This window comes from Glandiceps talaboti, chromosome 20, assembly GCF_964340395.1.
Source record: "Glandiceps talaboti chromosome 20, keGlaTala1.1, whole genome shotgun sequence".
NCBI classification, from domain to species: domain Eukaryota; kingdom Metazoa; phylum Hemichordata; class Enteropneusta; family Spengelidae; genus Glandiceps; species Glandiceps talaboti.
In genome coordinates this window covers 7,389,433-7,413,175 of record NC_135568.1, presented here as the reverse complement: position 1 = coordinate 7,413,175, position 23,743 = coordinate 7,389,433, and the positions used below count along the sequence as shown (strand labels likewise).

The 23,743-nt window shown below is 35.9% G+C and overlaps 1 protein-coding gene across 6 annotated transcripts in view; it reads left to right on the top strand.

Annotated features, from left to right (window-relative positions):
* The first annotated feature begins 522 nt into the window (after nt 1–522).
* The window catches only part of LOC144450478 (receptor tyrosine-protein kinase erbB-4-like), a 109,688-nt gene continuing 86,467 nt past the window's right edge, over nt 523–23,743 (top strand). For 2 of the 6 annotated variants that reach the window (XM_078141097.1, XM_078141098.1), the window contains exon 1: nt 15,498–15,991. In XM_078141097.1, the coding sequence (XP_077997223.1) occupies nt 15,904–15,991 (88 nt within the window). In that variant the 5' untranslated portion in view covers nt 15,498–15,903. Of the gene's footprint in view, nt 732–15,497; nt 15,992–23,743 lie in introns of those variants that run through there. The other 4 variants (XM_078141096.1, XM_078141095.1, XM_078141099.1 and 1 more) reach the window with 4 other exon arrangements.

Sequence of the window (23,743 nt, the reverse complement as noted above, 5' to 3'; positions counted from 1 at the left end):
AATCGCCCTTTTACCAATATAAACCAGCTTTTTATAAATGTATACGACGAATATCATAGACTCAGGAATGATTATGTATGCAACACTTAAAATACAAATACTTAATAGTATATTGTAGTTAAAAAAAACTAACGAAAAATAAATACAAACAAACAAACCAACAAACCAACAAACAAACAAACACACAAACACACACACACACACACACACACACACACACAAAGAAACACAAATTAAAACAAAATAAAAAAACCCCAGGTGACTCTCAGCGCTGATATGTTCATGGAACTGGCATGTGTGTTGATGTTATCGATGTTAGATTTGAGAGTAGTAGTAAATCTGTACAAATAATCTCGTAAAAACGACGTGTTTCAAATGTCAAAATCTAGTATAACTAGAACAAGTGGTATCAGGATAGTCAAAGCAGCACACGATTGGCCAACTGGCCAGAGCGCCCTCTATTATTAGGTAATGTCCATTTTTGTCCCGTGAGTAACCACTTACAACCCATTGAGGTCACTTCCGCCAACACTAAGACAAGTGGTGATGAACATGGTACTGTCGAAGTTTTGAATCAAGACTGTGCTGTTTCGTGGACTTCCTACAACAATTCGTTTTATTTCTGGAACTGGAATGTCTTAGGCTGTTAAAGATGGGAGGAAAATCTTTGATAGCTTTACTCGTGTATGTACTTCTTCTGTTGGGAACCGGGTCATTGTCATCGGCTGAACGTGAGTACACCTTCAAGTTTTGGTTCAAGTTGGTAAACTTGTTTGGGCGTGTACGCAACAATGAAAACAAACTATTTATGTGTAAGAATACGCGTGTTTGATAGTATCGCAGTGTTGAAGTGCACTGACAGTTCAGAGAGTGTCGCAGAACAAGCAACCGTTGGGATGGGAGTTATTGAATTTTGTTTTAATTGGTCAACACAGCGGGGAACTTTTCATTTGATTTTACTTGGGCATGTCAGTTACTTTCTCACACGTAAAATGTGTTTTTTGAGAAAAAGACAACTGCTGTGTCTGTAGTGCTTTTGACAACGAATCAAGCACGTTCGTTATTCTTTCAGTACGGTCGAGAACTCGACAAGTTAGCGTAAATCAAGTTAAATGTATCGAACAGGAAAGCAATGTTTTGTAACTGTCCCATATTTAAAGTGTCGATTCGATGTTATCGGTGACTTGGCCGCTATCCGCCCATGGCCATAATAAGTTCCGTAGCAAACCGTTTGGTTTCCTGTTGGCTGTGATATAGGGGAGTCTGTCAGGTTGACATACAGGTCACGGATTTACCATATTGCAACTAGATCGAGTCTCCCTGACAGGTCACCGGCAAACAGCAACCGCTAGTCGAGAAACGCTTTGGTTTTGTCTGAATCATGCAACGTTGTAAATTATCGCGTCCACTCAAGTGTTATATCCATAGGCATGTCACAGCCGGCAAACAATGCGTGACGTCAGAGTCAGTACCAAAGACCTGTTACTGCCTGACTAGGAAGGTGACGCAAGGGGAGAAAATAAAACTTTGGCTAATATTTATATTGCGAGGATTGCTACATAAATATATCACTTTAAATATGACTCTGTAATCGAATTATTGCAAGTTTTGGGTCGAAATTATGCAATCCAAAAATGGGGTATCTTATATCGGTCAGTCAACCAGTACTAGTGGGACCATGGTTCACACATCTGTTTGATGTGTTCAAATACTGAAGACGACAGAACATAACATGTTCCCGTACTCCTGTGAATCCCAACCTGTTAACACTTTTAATTGATTAAATCAGTCAATATTTGGACAATCAAGTAGAAACATTAGTAAAATCTTCATATTTGTTACAAGAAATAACAGTTATGAAAGATCAATAAAGTTAATAATTCACTATTGAAGCGTGCATAATTTATACCAGTATGAAAGTTAATCATTAAATTTGATCAAATAGTAACCTCAGGGATGTCACCTGGTAGTTTTCATGTTTTTTTTTTTTTTTAAATATTCTTATTTGTGTGTTTTAATATTTTTTGCTGTACAACACTTGGCTGCACTTGCTAAAGAATTGATAATATACTATATAAGTACATTTTTGGGGGGTAATTTTCAAATAATTGATAGTTTTTATACTGTTAAACTTGCTGAACTAGAAATTTTCAAGTTCTGTGCACGAGTAGAGGTAATTGTACTTTCTGTTTCATTTCGTTTCAAATTTGAAATATTTCACTTTTATTTTTAGTTGTGTTTTACGAAAAAAAACCTAAATGATAGACACGGAAGTAGATTTCTATCCCAAAACTCAAAAGTGTCCAATCGCAAAATGAAATATTAGTTTCTAAGGAGAGTCTCAGTCGTAGAGGACGGTATGCTAATAAGTTGCGTTGAAACAATTTCTCAAGTAGCACTTGGTGTGATTTAATTACAAAAACATTATGTTTGATCATAGCCTAGTAATTCATGTAATGTAGCAGAATTAAAAACAAAATAATGTTATTTCAACATTGTATGCCACCTGCCCCTGTAATTTAATCCTGTTGACTCAAGTTCCATAAGTGAGGACACGGACTATTCCATTTATTAGATTAGTAGGGAGAGAAGGAGGTACTTGTGGGGTGAGTGTGTGAAATTTAATGACTATTCATTAAGGTTAATTTATAGTACAATTAATCTTAGTGCTGCTAGCAAATGAGCTTTAAATATCTCATTAAGTTAGGATACACTTGTATTGCATCCTGTGTTATTATTATAGTGAATTTAATTAAGGTTTTCAGTTTTAATTAGTCAAAGCCTTGCAGTTAGCAGTAAATTGCCAAATAAAACTTAAAAGATGATCAGAATTAACATATATATTAATAATTACCTCGTTCATACTGGAGAGAGAAATTAAACCCAGTGAATAGAAATAAGAATCAAAATGAGTAAAATTGAATATAATTATGTGTTTTAAATGAGTAATTTGTGGCTTTTACTTATAAATTTGCCAGTTTTTAATTTCATTTAGGTATTAAATGAAATTGTAGACACTAGGTAGATAACTAGATTATAATATGAATAACAGATATCATAAAGAAGCTACATTGGGAATCAACTATGAAAACGAAAATGATTTTGGTTGTTTGTTCAGGGAGAGGGAGGGATGGTGGTGAGGAGTGGGTGTACATGTAGCATTGTTTAAAAGTACAAGAAGTGGTTGTAATAGTGTAAACCGATCAAGATCTCTTATCTTATATGTCATTCTCAGCAGATACTTGTAATGTAGGTGTTCAACATGTATGTACATGTACCTGTCACATGTGGTTTAATGAGCCTTTTCTTAGAAGTTTGTCATATATATTTTCGGACTCTCTTTAGACAACTTCTTTTAGAGCCTGTAAACCTTGTGTTGTATTGACTTAGCACACTTTGGTACACACTGAGAGAGTTTTAATGTCCGGTGTAGGTTAGACTCAACTTGACATAGCTTGTAGCTGAACTTTGAATTTTGCCTTCAAATATAACTAAAACAAGGCAAGGTCCAAATTGTTTGTTTTTATGTGTAAATATTTTAATTATTATTAGTTTTTGTAAGTTTGGTATTAGTATCAAAAACAGGAGGAGTTTTTGTTGTTGTTGCATATATAGATTAATGATAGAAATTAGCATTAAAATCAGCAAACTTACAGTTTGACCAAAAGTCTGTTGAAACAATCCTCAGTGAGTAATTAGAACCTGTAGCCATGATACAAGAACTAATTAATACAGATTAAAACTATTTAGAATAATACCATTTACAAATAAACATAGTGATCTCTTGTTAGCCACACCAGATTAAGTCATTATAGCATATAATACATTTGTAATATTGAAGCCAGAAACCAAATTCAAAGAACTATCGAAATTTATGATAAAAGTTTTTCAATATTATCTCAAAGAGAATATTTCAAAAGAATGAGTTGAAATGATGATTTTATCACGAATAATACTAGCTTTAGAAATTTCTCTAATTCACTATTATCTAAATGTATTCAATACTGTAGTTTAGTGTTTTAAATATATTTATAATTTATCTAATATTTTAGTTTTTGTTGTTTTTGTATGTTGTTTTTGACTCTCTATATTTTTTTTTACACTTTCATGTCAAATAAAATATACTATATTTTTTAACATACATTTTACCTGTTAAATTTAGAATTAATGGTCTCATTCATACCATTGTTAGATTTGTCAAGGGTATTGCAATACTAGTCCGTAATAAGAATTTTCAGACAATTGTATAAATAGTAATTAAAAGATTTTGTGAACTTTAATTTATGCGAGTGATTACCAGGAAAGATTCAAAATTGCATATATATGAAATATGACAAAAACAGCTAAGAAGGTCAACAATATTAAGAAATTGAATTTTATGAATAAATGATTAATTAAAACTGTTAACGGTTAATATATTGATCTTTTCTAATTAAAAAAATGTCTGGTAGCACAGTTGTATTCTAAGTTTCTTAATTAAAATTGTCTGTAACGCAGATATGGAAGTTCACCTTTATACACACACAGATTATCTATCAGAGAATTGCTGATTGTAATACCATGCAGCACTTGTATCAAGGGACTGATATATATTATGGGATAGTTTGGGATTACAGCATTTGAAAACTGTCAGTGTTCTTGATGGTCTGTGATGCCTAAATAGTCTTTGTCAAAGTACATGTGTACCTGTAAGGTAACACCATTACTACAAGGATATTTATACATATTTTTACATACATGTACATACCCCTTTCAACAACACCCTTCTCTCCACAATATCCCTTTTCCCTACAAACACTTCCCCATGGCACACAGCTTCAGTCTAGTTCCTCTACAGTATCGTTACCATTTACACCTCCACTCACACACAACAAAACAACATGAAAAACAAACGTGTTGCATCCAGAGTCCCACAACATGGGCCACCCTTCTTCCACAACACCACCACCACCACCACCACCACCACCACCACCACCACTCAAATGTATAAAGTTTTTGAAGATTGCCTGTTAGTCTAAAGGAAAACTCCAGTAGCTGTAACTACATATAGAAGCTTTTTTTAGTACCAGTTATAAGCAAACATAATTGCTTTTATTACATCCCCAATTCTTTGCAGAGTACTACATAGTCATACTCATAGCCTTCATAAATCAAATAAAAAATGGAGATAATTTTGATTAGATTGTTGTTGAGGGCATGGTTGATGTCTAGCGGCAAAAAACTACAGGAAATAAAGAAGGCCATCACACAGTAAAGTTCTGTTATAACCAAGCTAGGGAGTTCAGGTCAGTTAGGTTGATGTTTTTTTTATAGGGTTAGACCCCCTAATATACAACAGATTTTGTAAGTGATCTCTATGGATCCACTGTAATACAGATGTTCCTTGTTTTCATGCAGAATAAAACAGACTGGTGTTGAGACAGTGTAACATGCATTACATGCAGGGTATTGAGTTCATTATAGAAATATGATATAGAGTCTGGTAGAGGCAGTGTTGTGTCCATAGTGGTTTGAGACGGCTAGATTACAATTCGTAAATGAAGTAACAACATGAATCGTTTGCTGGACGCCATGGGGTTAGACTATTTCCTGTATAGCGTGCCAAGTTTTCAAACAGTAAACAGTTTCAACTATGAATATATGACAATCATGCAATAAGCAGTCATAAAATTAACATCATGATTCTAAAATCGTGGTTTACAACTGTAAAATATACATTGTGGTTCTAAAATTGTTTGCAACCGTAAAATAAACATCGCAGTTCTAAAAACTTGTATGCAACCGTAAAATGTACATCATAGTTCTAAATTTTGTATGCAACCGTAAAATTATACATAATAGTTTTGGAAACTGTCGTCTGTAACTGTAAAATGAGAATCAAAAGATCTAAAATTGTCGTCTGCAGCATAAAGTGTTATATGATCTATTTTAATGTAAATGTTTGCTCAATTTCAAAAGTAATGTAACTGTTTATTGATAAGTAAACGTTACAAATTATGGAAAAGTGATGACTTTGATTGGGGAGTTTTGGCGACATCCCAAAATTGTCATCTGTGGCATAGAACGCTCAGCAATTTTTTGCCAACCATTTTGAATAAATCGCTTTTCATCAGTCTTCACTTATACATATCTAAAAGTCATATGCAAACAATTAATAATTATGGAAAACGTGGTGACTTTTGATTGGTGGGTTTTGGCGGGAATTTCCTCCAGGGTTTACTAGTGAACTGATACGACTTGTATCACTCATAATTATGCACGTGACAGATGTCTTTAGCACATGGCAGGAAAGATAAGTCAACTTGTTTGGTCACACTCAATTTAGCAGTGTCATCCCCAAGCTACTGCTGGAAAACATTCCGTGAATTCTTCCCGCTCATCTTTTATCAATGGAATAATCGATGGAATGCTGGTTGCGATGGATACTACTACAAGGATGGCAGTAGCGGAGATTTCTATGGAATGGACAGAGCTCCATCTTCCAGTGTTGCGATAACGATAACGAGAGTGTCTCACTGTTATGTAAATACCCCTATGTAATGTTCATAGCTTGGTGCCAAGGCTCTCATCATAGACCATATACAGCATAACTGTGTTTATTTGAGCGGTCTTTCATTTTATAGCCAATTAAAATTTAAGGCCTTCATTTTGACTGATGCTATGTTACAATGTACAAGTTGCCAGGGTGTGGAAAAGCCTGAAGTGTTGAACTAGATATACAAATGTAGTCCCAAATTGTACATTTTTGTAGGTTTGCAAAAATTGTGCATTTGTGTATGTCTATCACTGTGTGTGTTGTGTGTGTGTGTGTGTGTGTGTGTGTGTGTGTACAATTTATGTACTACGTATGTGCATGCGTGTATATGCATGTATGTACTATGTGCGTACGTACGTGTGCATATACAAGTTTATAACTAACTGCCTTTCCAACTCATAGAGGGACCAAAATTCTCTGATAGTACTATTTGTTTGAATCAAAATGCAATAATAATCCAATCAAGCAGACGCTGTAACTTGAGACCAGCATCACAGCAGTGTTCTGTCACTTTTCATTTTCCATCGGAAATTATTTTACTACATGATGCAGTAAATTGTGTAAACTGGAAGTTTGGGTTGTCAAAAACTGTCAATGACTTTTCAGTTGAATTGATGAATTGTCGAGGGAGTATAGATATAGCTTCCCTAGTACCAGCTTGCTGTATTTTTTAACTACCCCGGCAAAATGATTTCTAGGTCATTCGGCAAGTCACAAAGTTTACAGGGGTAGCTATAAACTACACATGCATATGCCATTTCAGTAATAAATCTGAGATGGTTGGTTTTCAAGAAATACAGTAGTTGGGTACCTCGACTACATAATTTGTGTTTATAGAAAACAGTGATTTTTGTGTTACATGGTTGCATGTAATTGTCGTAAAATATGTAGGTGAGATGCTAGGGAGACACGCAACAACAGAAAAGTGCACAGAAGTTGTATGTTTGATTGGTAGCTTAGTTCTGTACAAGGGTACAAAAATTCCTGAGTTGTTTTCGTTTGTTGACCTATGTGTTATTGGGGGGATGTATGAATATGGTGGTCAAATTGAAGCCAATATGCTGGATTCAGCTAATTATAAACAGACAATCAGCAGGGAATCTAACAGTGTGTTTACTATGTCTAATACAGTGTAAGATCTCCCCATGCTAAAGTTAGCAAGTCAACACAACACCAGTCAACATGAGGCTAATTGGGAGAATAGGCCATCGAACCATGCCTAGAGCAGTGTTCCCGTCACTCCATGGTGCACAAGGTCTTGCGTTTTTATGGTCTGTGTTTTGGCGTTCTAAATTTAGGAAAATACACATGATAGTGGCTTGCTGGGTGCTGCACAGTGCAGTATAAGATTCAGATATATAGATGTCTAGTTTGATAAACTGAGAAGCTATATAGTTTGACAACTTTGTGTCTTGTCTGTTTTTGAGTGATGTGGTTGGAATCGTGATGAGAGTCATAAAAAATACTCAAATGATAAAGTTTAGAATTCGTTCACACTGCAGACATATTATATTTTTCGTAAATACATGAGTTTACAAGACTAACTAAATAAAGTAACATCTAACCATCCTGTCTGCAGTCTACATTGTAGGAACAGCAACTTCAGACTGGTGACTGCTGGTTGAAGACCAGAAAAGGAGTAGTCGTTTGTCCCTCCTGGAATTTAAAATTTTATCATTTTAGAAATTAAACAAAATGGTGTGTTCTAGAATCTAATTACTTTATCCTCTATTTCCAAAAATATTCCCAGGATATGTTCAAAAGTTCCGTAGAATAATTCAGAAGTTATAAAGGAAAGCTGTAAGCTCTCAGTAATTCAACATACTAAGTCAGATTTGATCATTAAAAAAACCCCAAAATAAATTATTTTTTGTACAAAGCTCTCTTCGAAAGTGCATGTGAATTCGTTTGAAAACTACTAATTTGTGTGTGAGATTCCAACTGTATGTTAAACAAGATGAAAAGATGTAGGCGATAAATTCTATCTATGTATCATTCCATCAAACGTGTTGTCATGCATGTCCAAATATTTAATCTGATTCTGAATGTTAGGCTGTGATCTCAACACTTCCAGAAGACAATTTATAGTTGATCTAGTTTCAATGAATGATTTCACTACCACCACCATCACCACTACCACTACCACCAACACCACCACCCTGTACACGTATGTCCAGACGTTTAATTGGATTCTGAATTCTGTGCTACATTGTATGTGTATGATGCCAACACTTCCAGAAGCAAACGTGAATGTAATACATAGTTGATGTAGGGACTGATTCCACCACCACTGCAACCATTACCATCACTACCACCACCACCACCACCGTCATCACTACCACTACCACTACCATCATCACCGCCACCACTACCACTACCATCATCACCACCAACACCATCACAGTCAGCACCACCAACACCATCACAGTCAGCACCACCAATATCACCCCTGCCACCATCACCACCACCACCACCATTACAACCACCCTGCCCAGTGACTGTTCATTTACCAACATAACACCATCGTAATATTGCTGTATCACTTTTGTACCAATTTTATCACTTCTGACATGTGTTGCGTCATTTTTGCAGCAATTTATCATTTTAAACAATTAGTGATTTGAGAATGAATGTTCTGGGTTCCTTTCACAGTAACTTTGTATTCTGTAAGTAGACATTTTCATTTGATGTGAGTAATCGTTGAAGGGGTAAGAGATGCGCAAACAGGAAAGACGAACAAAGGAATAAAAGGAAAGAGTTAGTCTGTGGGTGTATAACCTTTGACCTGCCCCGACCTTAGGTAAGGTCATGCTAACTGGGTGTGTTTCCTAGGTTCATTGGCTGCTTTCACTGTGAAGTGAATGTCTTCTTCTCCCCAGGCAAATTTCACCTCTTTGTCTTTCCACACGTTTCGTTAAATGTATGTGGCAGTCTTTTGTTCAAAAGTTGTTGCCGTGTGTGAGGTGAGATTGCTTAGTCACCTTCCAAGTAACGTCTAGTCGCCATGACTTTTCATAAAATTGTGTAAAAGTTTACCACTGAATTAATTGAACCAGTGGACAATAAATCTCTAGAATTGTCTTGGACTTTAAAGACCCATGCTTCAATCCCAGGTTTTCAGATTAGTGTTATCTTAATCAGTGAATGTATCAGAATTAGATAGGATTATTGTTTTGTTGTGGACTAACTTTTTCAATGATTCTGCCAGACAATTTTTTTTTCTAGACGTAACACTAATCCTAATCTGTTTTTTGTTGGCCTTCAAGTAATTACATTACAGTGTACTTTTTATTAAACACATAGCTTGTCATATTTCATTATTAGAATGACTGGAGAATCATCTATTTTCTAAATTATTCTGACTTTCCTGATGATTGTTGTTCACTAGAAAGTTAAGATTCTATCGCTGGATATTATATATTAAAATACCAAAAGTAATCAACCAGAAATGTTGGTGAGAGTAACTTTTATTCACACTTTGACAAAGAAAAGAAAAACATTGTAGAAGTGATGGGAAGACAAATTGCAAACAACTATAAATAAATACTGGAGGAGTTGTCAAATTGGAGCATTGGAGGCAAACGGCGCTTCTATCAAAAAAGTTATCTTTCAGTTCTTCCCTACCAGTTGAATAATCTTTTGAGACTCTCGTACACAATAATTTTGATCGTCGGTTTGAGTAAATAAAATTCTTACAACTTTAAGCCAACTTTCAGACAGAAAACCTTGTGTTACTTCCGGTAGCAAGACTTTTGGTCTTGAACTCTAACCTTTGAGGTCATAAGATTAGATGACCTGCAGTGATGGAAGTATCCATTGATTACAATAAAACAGTAGGGGACTTAGCAAGTATAACCCTGAAAACCAATTAAATCAATTAACACCTACTTTATAATGCTAATTAGTGCTTATTGATTTTTGACATAGTCAGCTCTGAAGAGGGTGGTAACAATTACACATACTAAATGAAACCATATGAGTGCACTGTCCTTTGAACTTGAACTTAAGTTTCAAAATTTTTCTCCACGGTTTTATACTTTTCACATTACTGATAACATATACGTCACCTGCTATTACATTGATATAATTTCATTTATTTATTTATTTATTTATTTATTTATTATTTATTTATGTATATTACAAACAAAAAAGCCATATACAGAATTAAATGAGAGTAGGAAAGAGAAAAATAATAATTTTGACTGAAGAGTAATAATTTTCAAAACATGATTTTTCTTAACTTTTGTTCTTCTTGTGGTTGAGTACATATAGATCGACTTACTCATTCTAAAGACTTTGTCTAACAGTAATTCCTCTATAAGTGTGACTCCTGCTGCACTGAAATCAGACATTAGTATTTTCATCACTTTCTTGTTTATGTGATCAGTTTCATCTTTCAGGTGACTACCTCTCAGCTTCTTAGGTCTCTTAATTTCCTCCAGATGGCAATCTTTTTTCCGAGCATGACGTTTTGAATGTGATTAATCAGAAGAGATAACCATTCACACAAAAGACGGGATTGGTCGTAACAAACTGTCTAGTAAATGAAAGGCGCATCTCTCTTATCTGGCGTTTAATCAGATTAGGCCATAACCTGGGGCGATAACATGAATTGCGGAATTATATCTAACTTGTATATATTGTTTAATGATTGAATAAGGTTTTAGGTGCGTTTAAATAAGTGGTATATATCATTTCGGTTTTCTGTATGTCGGCCACTGACATCGTAATAAAAACTTGAAGAGAAGATCTTTTGAGTTTGTCTGCAAAGTATGTATTGGGGCCAACGCAGTCTACACCAAGGTAGACAATTTAAAAGCATGTTGTTGGGGTACTTATTCAGGTTGTGGTCAATACTTGAATAGCCTACTGTCAATAGAGCTATGTCTTTGGAAAACGTTGACAGCAGTGTTTTATTGTGTTGTCAATGGAGAGACGGATTATGTTTGCTTTCACTGAAAACTTGACATTGTTTCCTTCGCAAATACTATTGACGTGTTTTGGCTGTGCTCTGTGGTTTTGGAAGGGTATTTATCAAACTGGGGGTAGTTTTAGAGGGGTACTTATCAGACTTTGAGTATTACGTACGGCTGTGGCTCTCATGATCTGAATTTTAATGCACATTGTACATGACAAATGGGATAGGGGTAGCAATTATGATTGAGGGCAGTGACACATCAGAAGCTAGGTAAACGGTGATTGGGGATTTTGCTTGCATTGAAGTACTAACTATATTTGAGTGAGAGCTTGAAACCCAATTTACGGTTTGATTGTCAGTAGATGCTGTTTGCACTTACTGGAGTTAATTTGCTTTAAATTGCCTCCATCAGTGTTGTATGTGTACATACATGTGGCAGTGACAGGTCTGCAACAAAATGTCAGTTTCTAGGAGGAACATTTACTATACAGTATTACCAAACTTGAAAACTAAAAGGGAAATTGAAGTCACTGAACTTGGAAACTTGAGATTTAATTTAACTTGAGGTTTGCAAAATGGAATATACAAGTTGTGTGTGTGTGTGTGTGTGTGTGTGTGTGTGTGGGTGGGGGTGGGGGGGTGGATGGGTGGATGTGTGCGTGTGGGTATGTATGCATGCATGCATGCTTGCATGTGCTGCACTGTGTGTGTGTGTGCATGTGTGTGTGTGTGCATGTGTGTGCATGCTCATTGGTTGGTGCATAGCCCAGAGATTTGGCAATGTGTTCAACATACTGTTAACTAAATTCAAAAACCTTGGCATATGTGTTCTGTGTGTTTGTTTATGTGTGCATGTGTTTGTGCATGCATGCATGTATGCACATATGCGTCTGTCTCTGTCTCTGTCTCTGTGTCTGTCTCTGTGTATGTCTGAGTATATCTGTGTTGTTTGTATGAATCCATGCTGGAATTTATGGAATTCCCTGCCAAGGAATAATGGTATGTCCTGTAATGGGCATGGGTTCCAGGGTAGCAAATTAAAGGGCGGTAAGTAAAAAGAGAGAGGCTCTGGGTCAAAAGTGATACACATACATAGTGATATACAAACAAACTTTTATTTATCTTTGCTATGCATTTGTATTTCTTTGGTGTGAGAACTTGATTAGTGATTATGGGTGGTTAGCTGCAAAAGGAATCGTAGAAATAAAATACATGTAAAAAAACAAAAATAAAGTAAAAGTGTGCTGTGATACAACATCAGGGCTGACAAAATATAGTTATACTTTGTACCAAAAAATTCACCAACTTGCAGAGTGCTACATGAAGTGATTAATTCATTAAAGGCTAGGGATTCATTTTGAGGTGCTTGCATGAATATTATCATATCAATGGAGCCGTAAGGATTACATAGGTAGTATCGTTCTTTTGTTCTGGTCTAACTTTTTCTATAGCTCTGCTAGATAATTGTGTTTCATCTACATTTTTTATCCTAATCTGAACTGGGTATTTAACATTTTACATTCATTAGTCATAATGCTACTGTTGATTCCCCTATTAATTATTAAATTTATTGTTTACACTGCAATTAATCACTGGATGATTCATAGCCAATTGATAAAATTAATGTATTGTGTTCATTTTATCTACTTCTGCTTCATTGCAAGCACACAGCTTGTTTGTCGCCTGGCAACTGATAATCAATGAAATAAGAACAGTTCAATAAGATCAAAGCAACGTAGATTAGTCTTAAATTTCTAAAAATGGAAATGATTGAAAGAATATGATGCAAACGTACATCTTAAAATTTAATAACATAAGTTATGAAAGTTATTGTGCTGTTGTTGCTAAGCAAAACCAAAACATGTTGTCACCTGCGTGTTATGAATGATATTAGAAATATGTGGCTGGTGTATTGTGTGTTCACAAAGGGATGCTGATTTTGAAGTCAAACTTTGTTTGTGTGTGTGTGTGCCTGTCTGCTTGCATCTGTGTAACAAATATGTATCACTGCAATTATCAGCGTCTGTTGTGTTTGTTTGTGTGTGTGCTGTGTTTTGTGTGTGTGTGTATGTGTGCATGTGTGTGTGTTGTGTGTGTGTGTTGTGTGTGTGCGTTTTGAGAAAATCTGAAGTAGGTATGGAAATGAGTTAACTTGTTCAAAGCTATTAAGTTTAAGGAATAAATTACAAGAGTGCTACTTCAATGGTGTAATCCTACTGAAAAATAAACACATAAAGTTCTAATACATTTGGAGGTCAAAGTTCATGATGAATTTGCATATACTTATCCATGTGCCAATCAGTAGCTTATGTACATCCGCTAGGCTGATTAGTAACTTATTAAAAATCTCAAATTTAGAAATAAAACTGTATTTTACAAGACAAGTAAAATCTACCAAGAGTAAAATATTGCTCAGGATTATTTTAACCTTGCTTGGAAGTGTGGGTGAGTTTTAATTTGTTTATGCCAGTGAGAGGAAAAGTATTTTTCTGGCTGTCTCAATTAAATTTGCGTAGAACTTGCCGATGAGCTATATGGATTTTGGAGTGACATTTACTTGTCTAATTCACACAGCTGTTTAGATTTGTCAGATTCTGTTGTAAGTGGGAGGGGCAAGTGAAGAGGATTTGACAGGAAAGGATACACCATTCCCTTGATGGGCTACTAGCCAACCCCTGGAGAAGATGTTTTCGTTCAATTTAATCCAAAAACCATTCCTAGTAAATATTCAAGCTCGCCAGTGCATATTCAAGTAGATAGATAGTATTTCTCCGTTACTTGAACGGCATGATGTTTATTGGACAGCTAACAAGTACTACACTCCAGATGATATGTAGAAGTTTTAGAAATTTGTATCATGCTCGGAGCAGTGTGCCAGGGTTACCGTCAGACGGCTGCATAATTACAACCAGGTTTTCTTAAATTTCTTGCAACTTTTAATCAGAGTTTGGACAAGAAAATGCCAAGGCAACGACGGCGACGGCGACAAAGGCGACGTCGCACCACATGTAAGTTATAGTCTTGCTTTTTTTTGTTTAAAAAAATGCAAATTTTTCTGAAAAATTTTAATGTAAAAAAAATTTGTCTCATTAGCCTAACTCATACTATAGTAGTCTAATTTTTTACTAGCACCCATGCTGCTTCAGTCTCTACCATTATGTACCTCTGAGGAACGTGATTCTTCAGAAAGCAGACAACCGGCCCAAGTTGTAGGCTATCAAGTGTCATATACTCTTTACTCGGGTACACACACTGTTACTTCCAAATACAGAAAGTAACCAACAAAACTGGAAAACTCACAAATTTTGTAACAAAAAATAGTTTTTGTGATTCATACTCATTGTAAGAAGGTATTCTATTCTCTGGTACTCTGCCATCTTGTTTGTTTGTTGTCCATTTTATTGTCTCCCCATTGGAATACATTTTCTGTTTTGGAAGCATGCCAGTTCTTTATAATGTTTTGGTGATCTAACGTCAAACAATAGTTATGGTGTTGACTCAGAGACCGGTGCCAAGACTGCGTTTTGTTTTCTCACCTCTGTAGAATTTACTAAACCTTGACTGCATAGGACAAATAACAGATTGTCAATATAAATGTACTTGATGAAAATAGCTGTCGTGATAGTGTGCAAGTTTTAACAACTATTAAAAGGATTCAGTGAGTGAATTTACCACCATTTTGGCACAGATTGTGTTTTCATACTACCTGATTGGTTGTTTCTAGTAGCTACAGGCTGCTAACAATGTTGTTGATAATCACTATGTTGATGATATCCTTCGGCATCTGACGTCAATCTGGTACTAAATTTGGATGGAAACTTCCCATCTCTGACAGCATACTGACATCACATCCCCTGTGAATAAACTCAAATATCATTGTCCTGATGTCGAAATCCGCTAATTTTATCATTTTCACCCCTTTGTACTTCCTGAATAGTGTTATTGATTTGATTTTACTCTGTGATAACCTTGGAGGGTATGATTTGAATATGCAAACTGCCATTCCATCAGGTGTACTTCCACACGACCTTTGACCCTGACCCGCTCACCCTTGCCCAGGGAACCTATTGGGTAACAACTGCAGAAGTTCACTAATTACTGAATTAGTGTCGTTTACCACTACTCTCAGTCAAGCTTGAGATTGGAAATAAACTTTGCAAGAAAAGTTGAAAAGAGAGGTACTTGCACAAAGTGTTGGGAGGTAGCCATAGAAGACCTCAGCGTCACTCAAGTGTGTCCCAGGAACGAGTTTTGTTTGGCCCTTTCAAGATAAGACATCGACCCAGCCAATAGCCATTTATTATTCATGACACGCTCATATACACCATTATCAGAACATCTACATGTATGTAGAGGCAGTTCTGTCTCTGTTGAGTGTTAAAATAATCGCCAACTTTTCTAACAATGTTTGCTGTGATTATGCGATTTTTATCATTGGATTATTACCATTATGAGGTGGTGTTGCCATAATTTGATCATTTTTCTGATCATATTTGGAATTAGCGTGAAGTTTTCACAACCTTTTTACAACAAAAAAGGTAGGTGTACTGTTTCCTGTTGTTTATAGGTGGAAGTTACCTGCATGAACTCGTCGCCGTAAACAGACCATTCATGTTTTGTGGTTTCTTACTTGTTGTGTATCATTCCTGTCTGTGTTCAAGACTGTTTTATGTTGTTCCTTCAATGTAGACTGTCATTATGTTATCCTTACAAGAACCAGTTGTTTTCAACGAACAGGAATTTTAACTAGGTCTATTGAATTTGTGAGACCCAGGGTGAAGAATGGGAGTGTTAGTCACAATAAGTGATTTCAAGTAGTTGGGGCTCACACACTGCATTGCAGTGAACTCAGTTCAGGTTGTTTGTTTTAAAACACCTTGACTGTTAGTTAGTTCACTTTAATGCAGTACACTTGATTTTGAACTTCTAGTAAGGGACACATGTTAACACTGCTAAAAGCCGAGTATTGAAACATGCATACATGCAAAGTGGCAGAGGTGTAGTCAAGTTGTTGTCAATCAGACTATTTGCTACTGTACTAACTGATAGTATCTCCTACTAGCACAAAGTACAAGCTTAGACATGCCAAATCCTTGGTAAAGCTGCACGATGTAATTGAAATGTTTCAAAATCTGTGTTGGAGTGCATACATGGTGAACTGTAGGAAAATAGGAAAATTCAAATTCTACATAATGTAAGTGCTGGTGGAGAGAGTTTAAATCAAGTCCCAGGGTAAGGTGCCTTGTATTTGAAACAGAAACATAGTGATCTAACCAATTAGGAAGATGACAGTTTCAAATCCAGGCGTAGTATTTCACTCTGACCTATCACGATCCCAAATAAGAAGCACATTTTGCAGTTTATTCATTGATTCAGAAAAATAAGTTGAGCCGTACTCTGTGTACAGATGTCGGAGATATAAAATGTGCCCCCAGGGCAGTGATAGTTTGTGACCGAGACAGGTTCCTGTTACAGCTTTTAAAATCATTAACATGACCAAGCAGAGAGAAATTGATCTACTGCGGATAATACATAGCTATTAAATGGTTAAAAAAACCCACAAATGACAGGTGTGTAGAGGTGTTGCGTATCTTCGTAATCTAACAAACTACTTCAACACCTTTCCTAATGGCTTATCGTTTCAAGTGACTGATCGCATGCATTCTAATTCCAAACTCTATTTTGGAAACATGTTACGGTTTCTGGGATGTGTAAACGGTAAAACACATACACATAACCTCAGAAAATCATTCTAGGTTAATTAAGCTCTGCATGAGGTACTATATTAAGATTAAATATTAAACGAAGATGGAGATATGTGTTAGTCTTGAATCATTTTATGTTGTCCTTGGCAGGCATTCAAAGTAGAGTCGCCCACAACAAAGAAACATTGTCTTCTTTATGTGTACTGCAAAAGTTTGGTAAAAAGATTGAGATGTTATTTGTATGAAGGGGTCCCTTGTGGTCGTAAATCTTACACCCAGTTCGAACATAGCCACCTCTGAATGTGTCTGCCAGAATTTGTTGTGAGCATGCTGTTTGTCAGCTTCCTCTTCTTTGATGACAGTTTCAGGGCACCTGAAAATGTAAAAGTGGAGTACAAACAATAGTTAAAACGATAAGTTCCCTTCCAAGTAATGCCGACAACTTCCACGTATATTTCCGTTTTGCAATTTAAAGATCTTTTTGAGGGTCTGATTTACATATCAAAGCTCAACTCCCGCCAAAAATGACAACTAGATAAGATACAAGCATCTATCATCGCATGAAACGTGATACAAACAGGTTTTTATCAAATATCTGTATTGAGGTGTAAAAGTTTTGATTGTGTAGGGTCAGATTTTCTTTCGGAGTGCTCAAACAAGCGCAGCGCTGTTTCTTTGGTGTATCGTTCAAATTCATTTTGAAGTACTGAATTATGGAGATGTTTTTTTACTCCCTTGAATGTGCTGATGCTGTTCAAATGTAATTCATCGCATTTTCTCAAATTTGTGCTATGGTTTAGTGGATGAAAATTCAGTTGTGTAGGAGTTTTACATTTATTTAGGAGTGCTCAAAGACGTTCTACTCTGTTCATCACTTTGTGGGTTGAGTTCACTGCGATGTTCATGACTGGTGTTATTCCCTTGAAAGTTGTGATTTATTGGTAGACAATTCCAATAGAATTTATTGCTAGTCTCATTGGACAAGATAGTACAGTGAATGTGTAATTGTTGAAATATTTGCCAGCTAGTTTTAGTACATGAATGTGACATTACAATAAATAACAGTGTCAAGGGAAGAAGTCCAGTTGTCTAGTTGTTGAAATCTGTGTCTAAATCATGCACTCTCTTGTATCAAAGTCATTCAAGGTCGGTTGCTCAATTGTCATGTACAGTATATTGTTGTTTCATAAACATGGAGGCTAAGATTATTGATTATTGATATAGAAAATGAGATTTGACTAGATTCTATTGCAGTCACAATTTTTTGACAAGTTACAGACACTACAGGGATATTTAAAGGGTATTGTGGGTAATCTATGCAAGATGTGGGAAATTCAAACTGCCGTACATATATACAGCATCATCACACAGGTTTTCACTTTACCTTATTTTTCTTTCCCCACAAAATATGTGACTTCCTGTTTTTGTGCAAACTGTTTTTTAACGTCTAAAGATTTCAAATTTATATTATAAAAAAATGACATTACCCATGTTGATAGTGTTATAGTGCATACAAACTACAAAAACAGAACCTAAGCCGAAAGTCAGCTATTGGTATGGCTTTAATGAATAAATAAATTATTAATTAGCAAGGACCAATTAACTCTTTAAAATGTTCTGAAATGAGTTTATAAAGATTTACTATTTATAGATAAGTGTAAAAGCTAAGAACTGAGCACTGTAGTTTATAGATATTGTTATCCCAAAAAAGGTTTGCATGTAGCTTAGTTAAATTTTGTGAGCGTTTAGTCAACGGACTGAACGGATTATCAATCAGTGAATAGTAAATCCTCAACATACTGTGAATTCAGTTCATACTGTTTTGCTACATACAGTTCAGTATAATAGTGCTTAGAATGGCGCCAACTTATACACCTGTGCACGTATCTGTGCAATCTTATCTATAGATAGAACAGTAGCTGTCTCTGTGTTTGACTTGTGTCACCATAGAAACAGGTAATGCCTTAAGCGAGATGGTATCAATTCCTTGCTACACTAGTTCTTGTCAGGGGTATGATATACAGTGTCGGTGTGTATCACAAAGTATATAAAGGTGTACTATTATATTACTAAGTTTACTATTAAGTTACAAAGTGAATAAATTAAATCGGGTCTATCCTTTGAAAATAACCGAGTATGAACACAAATGAGAACCCCTAAACCTATATAAAATTGAGTCAATACTAATGTTTTAAAAGTTTCAAGGTTAGTTAAAGAAAGAAGTAATGACTAACATTTCTGCAATATAACTTTTGTACCCATCTATGCTGATAACCAGTCCAACCTGTACATTTTAAAGTAGAATGTACGTCGGAAATAAGTCTTTAAACTTTTTCTGTTACTTTGTTCAAGAAAACACCAACCTTTTCTCAGTTGAAATGAAGAAAAAAAATCAGGGGTGTCCTTACAATTTTTTGAAATAGAGGTCCAAATGATATTAAAATTTTGCCATTTTAGAATCCAATATGGCCACTGAATCCAATATGGCCACCAAGTACACTTTCTAAGGGAATATAAGAGTGATGATTTCCTTGAAAACAAGACGGTAAACCTCCAAAGTTAACTAATTATTTCAGAAGGACCAGGAACAAGCTTTCAGGTTTCATAAGGCAACATTGGAAGAAGTTTGATTTTCAAGGAAATTGGTCTCCGGGATGAGTCCCCAAGGTGCATTCTACCTTAAGTTGTTTTGATGCATTGCTTATTGAGTTATAAGACTTAATAGTGTTATCAGGGGCATAGAGCTCATTTTTTTGTTGCAAACAATGGGATTATAAGTGTTTCGTGGTAGTCATTTAAATACTTCTCTTCTGAGAAGACCTTTGGTTTATGATTGGAGTGCATGTGATTGATTGTAATCTGACATGCTCGAGTTAACATTTTGGTATGTACCATGTAGACAATAGCTGAGTCTAACATCATTGATATCAAGTGGTCCGTGTGGGACCATTGTGATTTTGAAATGAGGTCATTCTTAGAATGCAAGTTAAAGTGTCCTTGAATTATAAACATTTCAGAAGTGATCTGCCATGATGTGATAAAGACCCACAAGAATTAGAAATTTGATATTGTCCTTAAAAGCATCTAATCCAGAAAATTGGCTTCTACATGACATTGACAGTGTGTTAGATCAAGGAAGGATATGGCTCTGATAAAAAAAAAATAAAGGTGATTTCTTCCCTTAGCAAGTATTTTCCATACGTATGATGGAACATGGAAGTTCAAGGAAGTCTAGTTTCAAAACTTTTGACAGAAATTGGATTTCTTTGCTTGAATTTTGAGAGAATTTGGATTTTAATGATGCGTAACACTTAATGGACACTGTGTCCCACCCTCCTTTCAAGGGAGTAATAAAGCTAGTATTAGTACTGCATCAACTTTTCCCAACATTTTGACATCCCAAATTCTGGATGCCACAGTGTTCTCACCCAGGAATCTTGTCCATTTTATGATAGTTGGGTATTTCCATTGACAGGATAAAAGTTAAAACAGGAGTGAATAGATACAGGTACATAACCACAGTCTCCTTTATTTCACCTGATCAGTTTGAATAAAAAAGACGCACAGTTCAGGAATCCCCTTTCTGACTTTAGGCTAACTTATTGGTGACTCTGGACTGCAACTCAATCACACCTCACCAGCATGTGTTCACAACTGGAAGGTGCTTGCACTAGTGTAATGTTAACACCAAGCTGACACCAAGTGAAGAAACTACTTAGGTTTATATGAGCTGTACAGTACACGTGTGGGTATATTTGGTATTGAACTGCCTTCAGTGTCTTAGTGTAGAAGAGTCTCACTGGAAGAAATTCACATTTTTTGTTCAAGTACTGTAACTTGGGTATGGATGCAGTCCTGTTCTATAGTATAACAAAAGATGAAATATCTTAAGAATGGACTTGGAATCCAGGTTACATTGTGACCTAGAACTTATAAATGTTGCCGTAATCATGTACCCATAAAAACATGTACATGTATAACATGGCAATTTCAACATAAACTAAGTAAGGCAGTGACATAGTTCAGCTCTTTTAAGTTCTAGGTGGAGACTTTTCTGTCGCTTTGGACAATTCATCATTGCTTAAAAAACAACTTAGAATAGCCACCGATTTATCATTGCTATAAACTTTGTGGTTTCACCAGGAACCCCTCCCAGATCATTTTTCTCATCATCTGATATCCAAGGAATGGGTAATGGCTTCCATGTGGTCCATAAAGTTCTGAAATTGTATCCACAAGGGTGAACAATTGTGGCCAAAAATCCTGGCCTGGGTGTCACCCATTTGTGAAAAATATTTTTATTTTTATTTCCCCGTTGATCACTTTTGGTTTCTCTATACTAATATTTTTGTATGCTTTTACCAGCTACATGTACTTGGAATGGACGTCTGCATTATTTTGAAAAGTTTAATGGAGTTATTTCATCAGTTTATATTTATTATATATATTTCATCTGGAAATGAAATTCGTGGGTATGATAATCATAGTAAAAAATTCAAACTGTAACTACCAGTACTACTGGATGGTGGGTGGTGATATTACATGACAATTTTAGAATCCATTTCTGATGTCAAACTCATGTGAAAACTGTGACAACATGGTAGTAGTAACGTCAAGTTGGTGCTAGTATTAAGTTCTAGATCAATGCTAGCACATGCTGAAGAGGTGTAACCATGTTATAGTGCCTGACTGCCAGTGCAGTATTAGCAATAAGCTAGTCCGGTGTTAACAACGACATTAAAATTAACCCTTCCTGGTCCAGCTGCTAGCACATGCTGATGAGGTGTTTGTGTCAGTCCGGTGTTAGCACTGAGCTAGCCTGGTGTAACCATTATAACTTCTAGTTGCTAGCACATGCTGGGGAAGTTTTATATAGTGGCAGTCCAGTGTTACTACTGAGCTAGACTAGTGACTAATGTTGACATCAGTATGATGCAGACATAACCCTGATAGTCACTAACACATGCTGGTGCCAGTCGAATGGTAGCACTGAGCTGATGTGGTGTTAACACTGGGCAAGTGTGGGCATTAACCCTTCCAATTGCCAACATGTGCTTGTGAGGGGTCAGTGCCAGCCTGGTATTCCTGGTAATATCACTACTAGCCCAATGCTACTTAAGTTAGAAGGCAATTTTTGAGCTGTACTGAAGTCAGTAATTGTATTCGTTACAGCAGAAGTTAAGTTTGCAGTAGGAACTGAGGAATGTAGTAGTAGTTGTGTTTGTAAGTGACTGACTGCATAGTGAAATGTAATCTGACAGTTAGCTGACAACTTAACTATGATGTGTTCATTCTTGATGTGTTTGTCCTGATCTCTCAACTTTGGAACATAGTGCATCTTCACCCTGACCCGAATCTTTGTGTGGAATGCAGTATTTTTAAAGACCTGCCAATGTAGGGCAAGTGACAGTTTTACAGCTGCGACACTCGTCAAAGCCAACAAAATTGGAGTCCTCAGATGACCCATAGTGAATGATGTTAGCAGATGCATTCATATCTGGTTGTAGGAAGTCTGTAAACATGAATGGGACAGTCCCTTGGCTAATACAAAAATATGGTTTCCCCTATCAAGTTTTGATGTGTTGTCTTCGAGACAAGAACAGCTGGATAAGTGGTTTTGGGTTGTTTTGATGACCTGTGCAGTTCATATCTAGATATGGATGTACAGGAAGTCGTGACTTGTAAAATGGCGGCAAAAATGATAATTGACGTGAAGGACGAGGCAGTCAATGAGAAATATATGAAACAGATATGGAAGTGTGTATGTACTATATAGGAAATATGACATCCAATTGCAGTACGAAGTGCCATCAGTGAAGGTCATATGATACAGACTCGGAAGTCGTGACTTAAAATGGCGGCAATAATAGTATTGGCGTAGAGGACGAAGAAGCAGTCAATGAAAATTATATGTTATAAATATTGACGTATGTTCTAGATGTCATGACTTAAAATGGCGACAAAAAATAGTGATGGAGTAATTGACGAATAACATGCACAGTAGTAAATGAAAATTATTTGTTATAGACGTTGACGTATGTTCTGGAAGTTGTAAATGAAAAATGGCAGCAAAAAATAGTAATTTGTGGAAGGACAAACAGTCGAGTCAATGAAAAGCATATAAGACAGAGTGGTGGACGTATGAACATACATACATACATACATACATACATACATACACACATACATACATACATACATACATACATACATACCTACCTACCTACCTACCTACCTACCTACCTACCTACCTACCTACCTACCTACCTACCTACCTACCTACATACATACATACATACATACATACATACATACATACATACATACATACATACATACATACACACACACACACACACACATACATACATACATGTAACTCAAGGGAGTAGCGACTTAAAATTGCAGCAGAAAATACTGATCAGCATATGAACAGAAGTTGTGATGAGCATATTAATGGAAGTTGTGCATTTAATCATTGCAGATATAGTGATTGACATAGAGGATGACGCACGGTGACAAACCATAAAACGGATAAAAAACGGTTCATATCGAAGTCTGCGTATTCAAGGAACAACACATCGG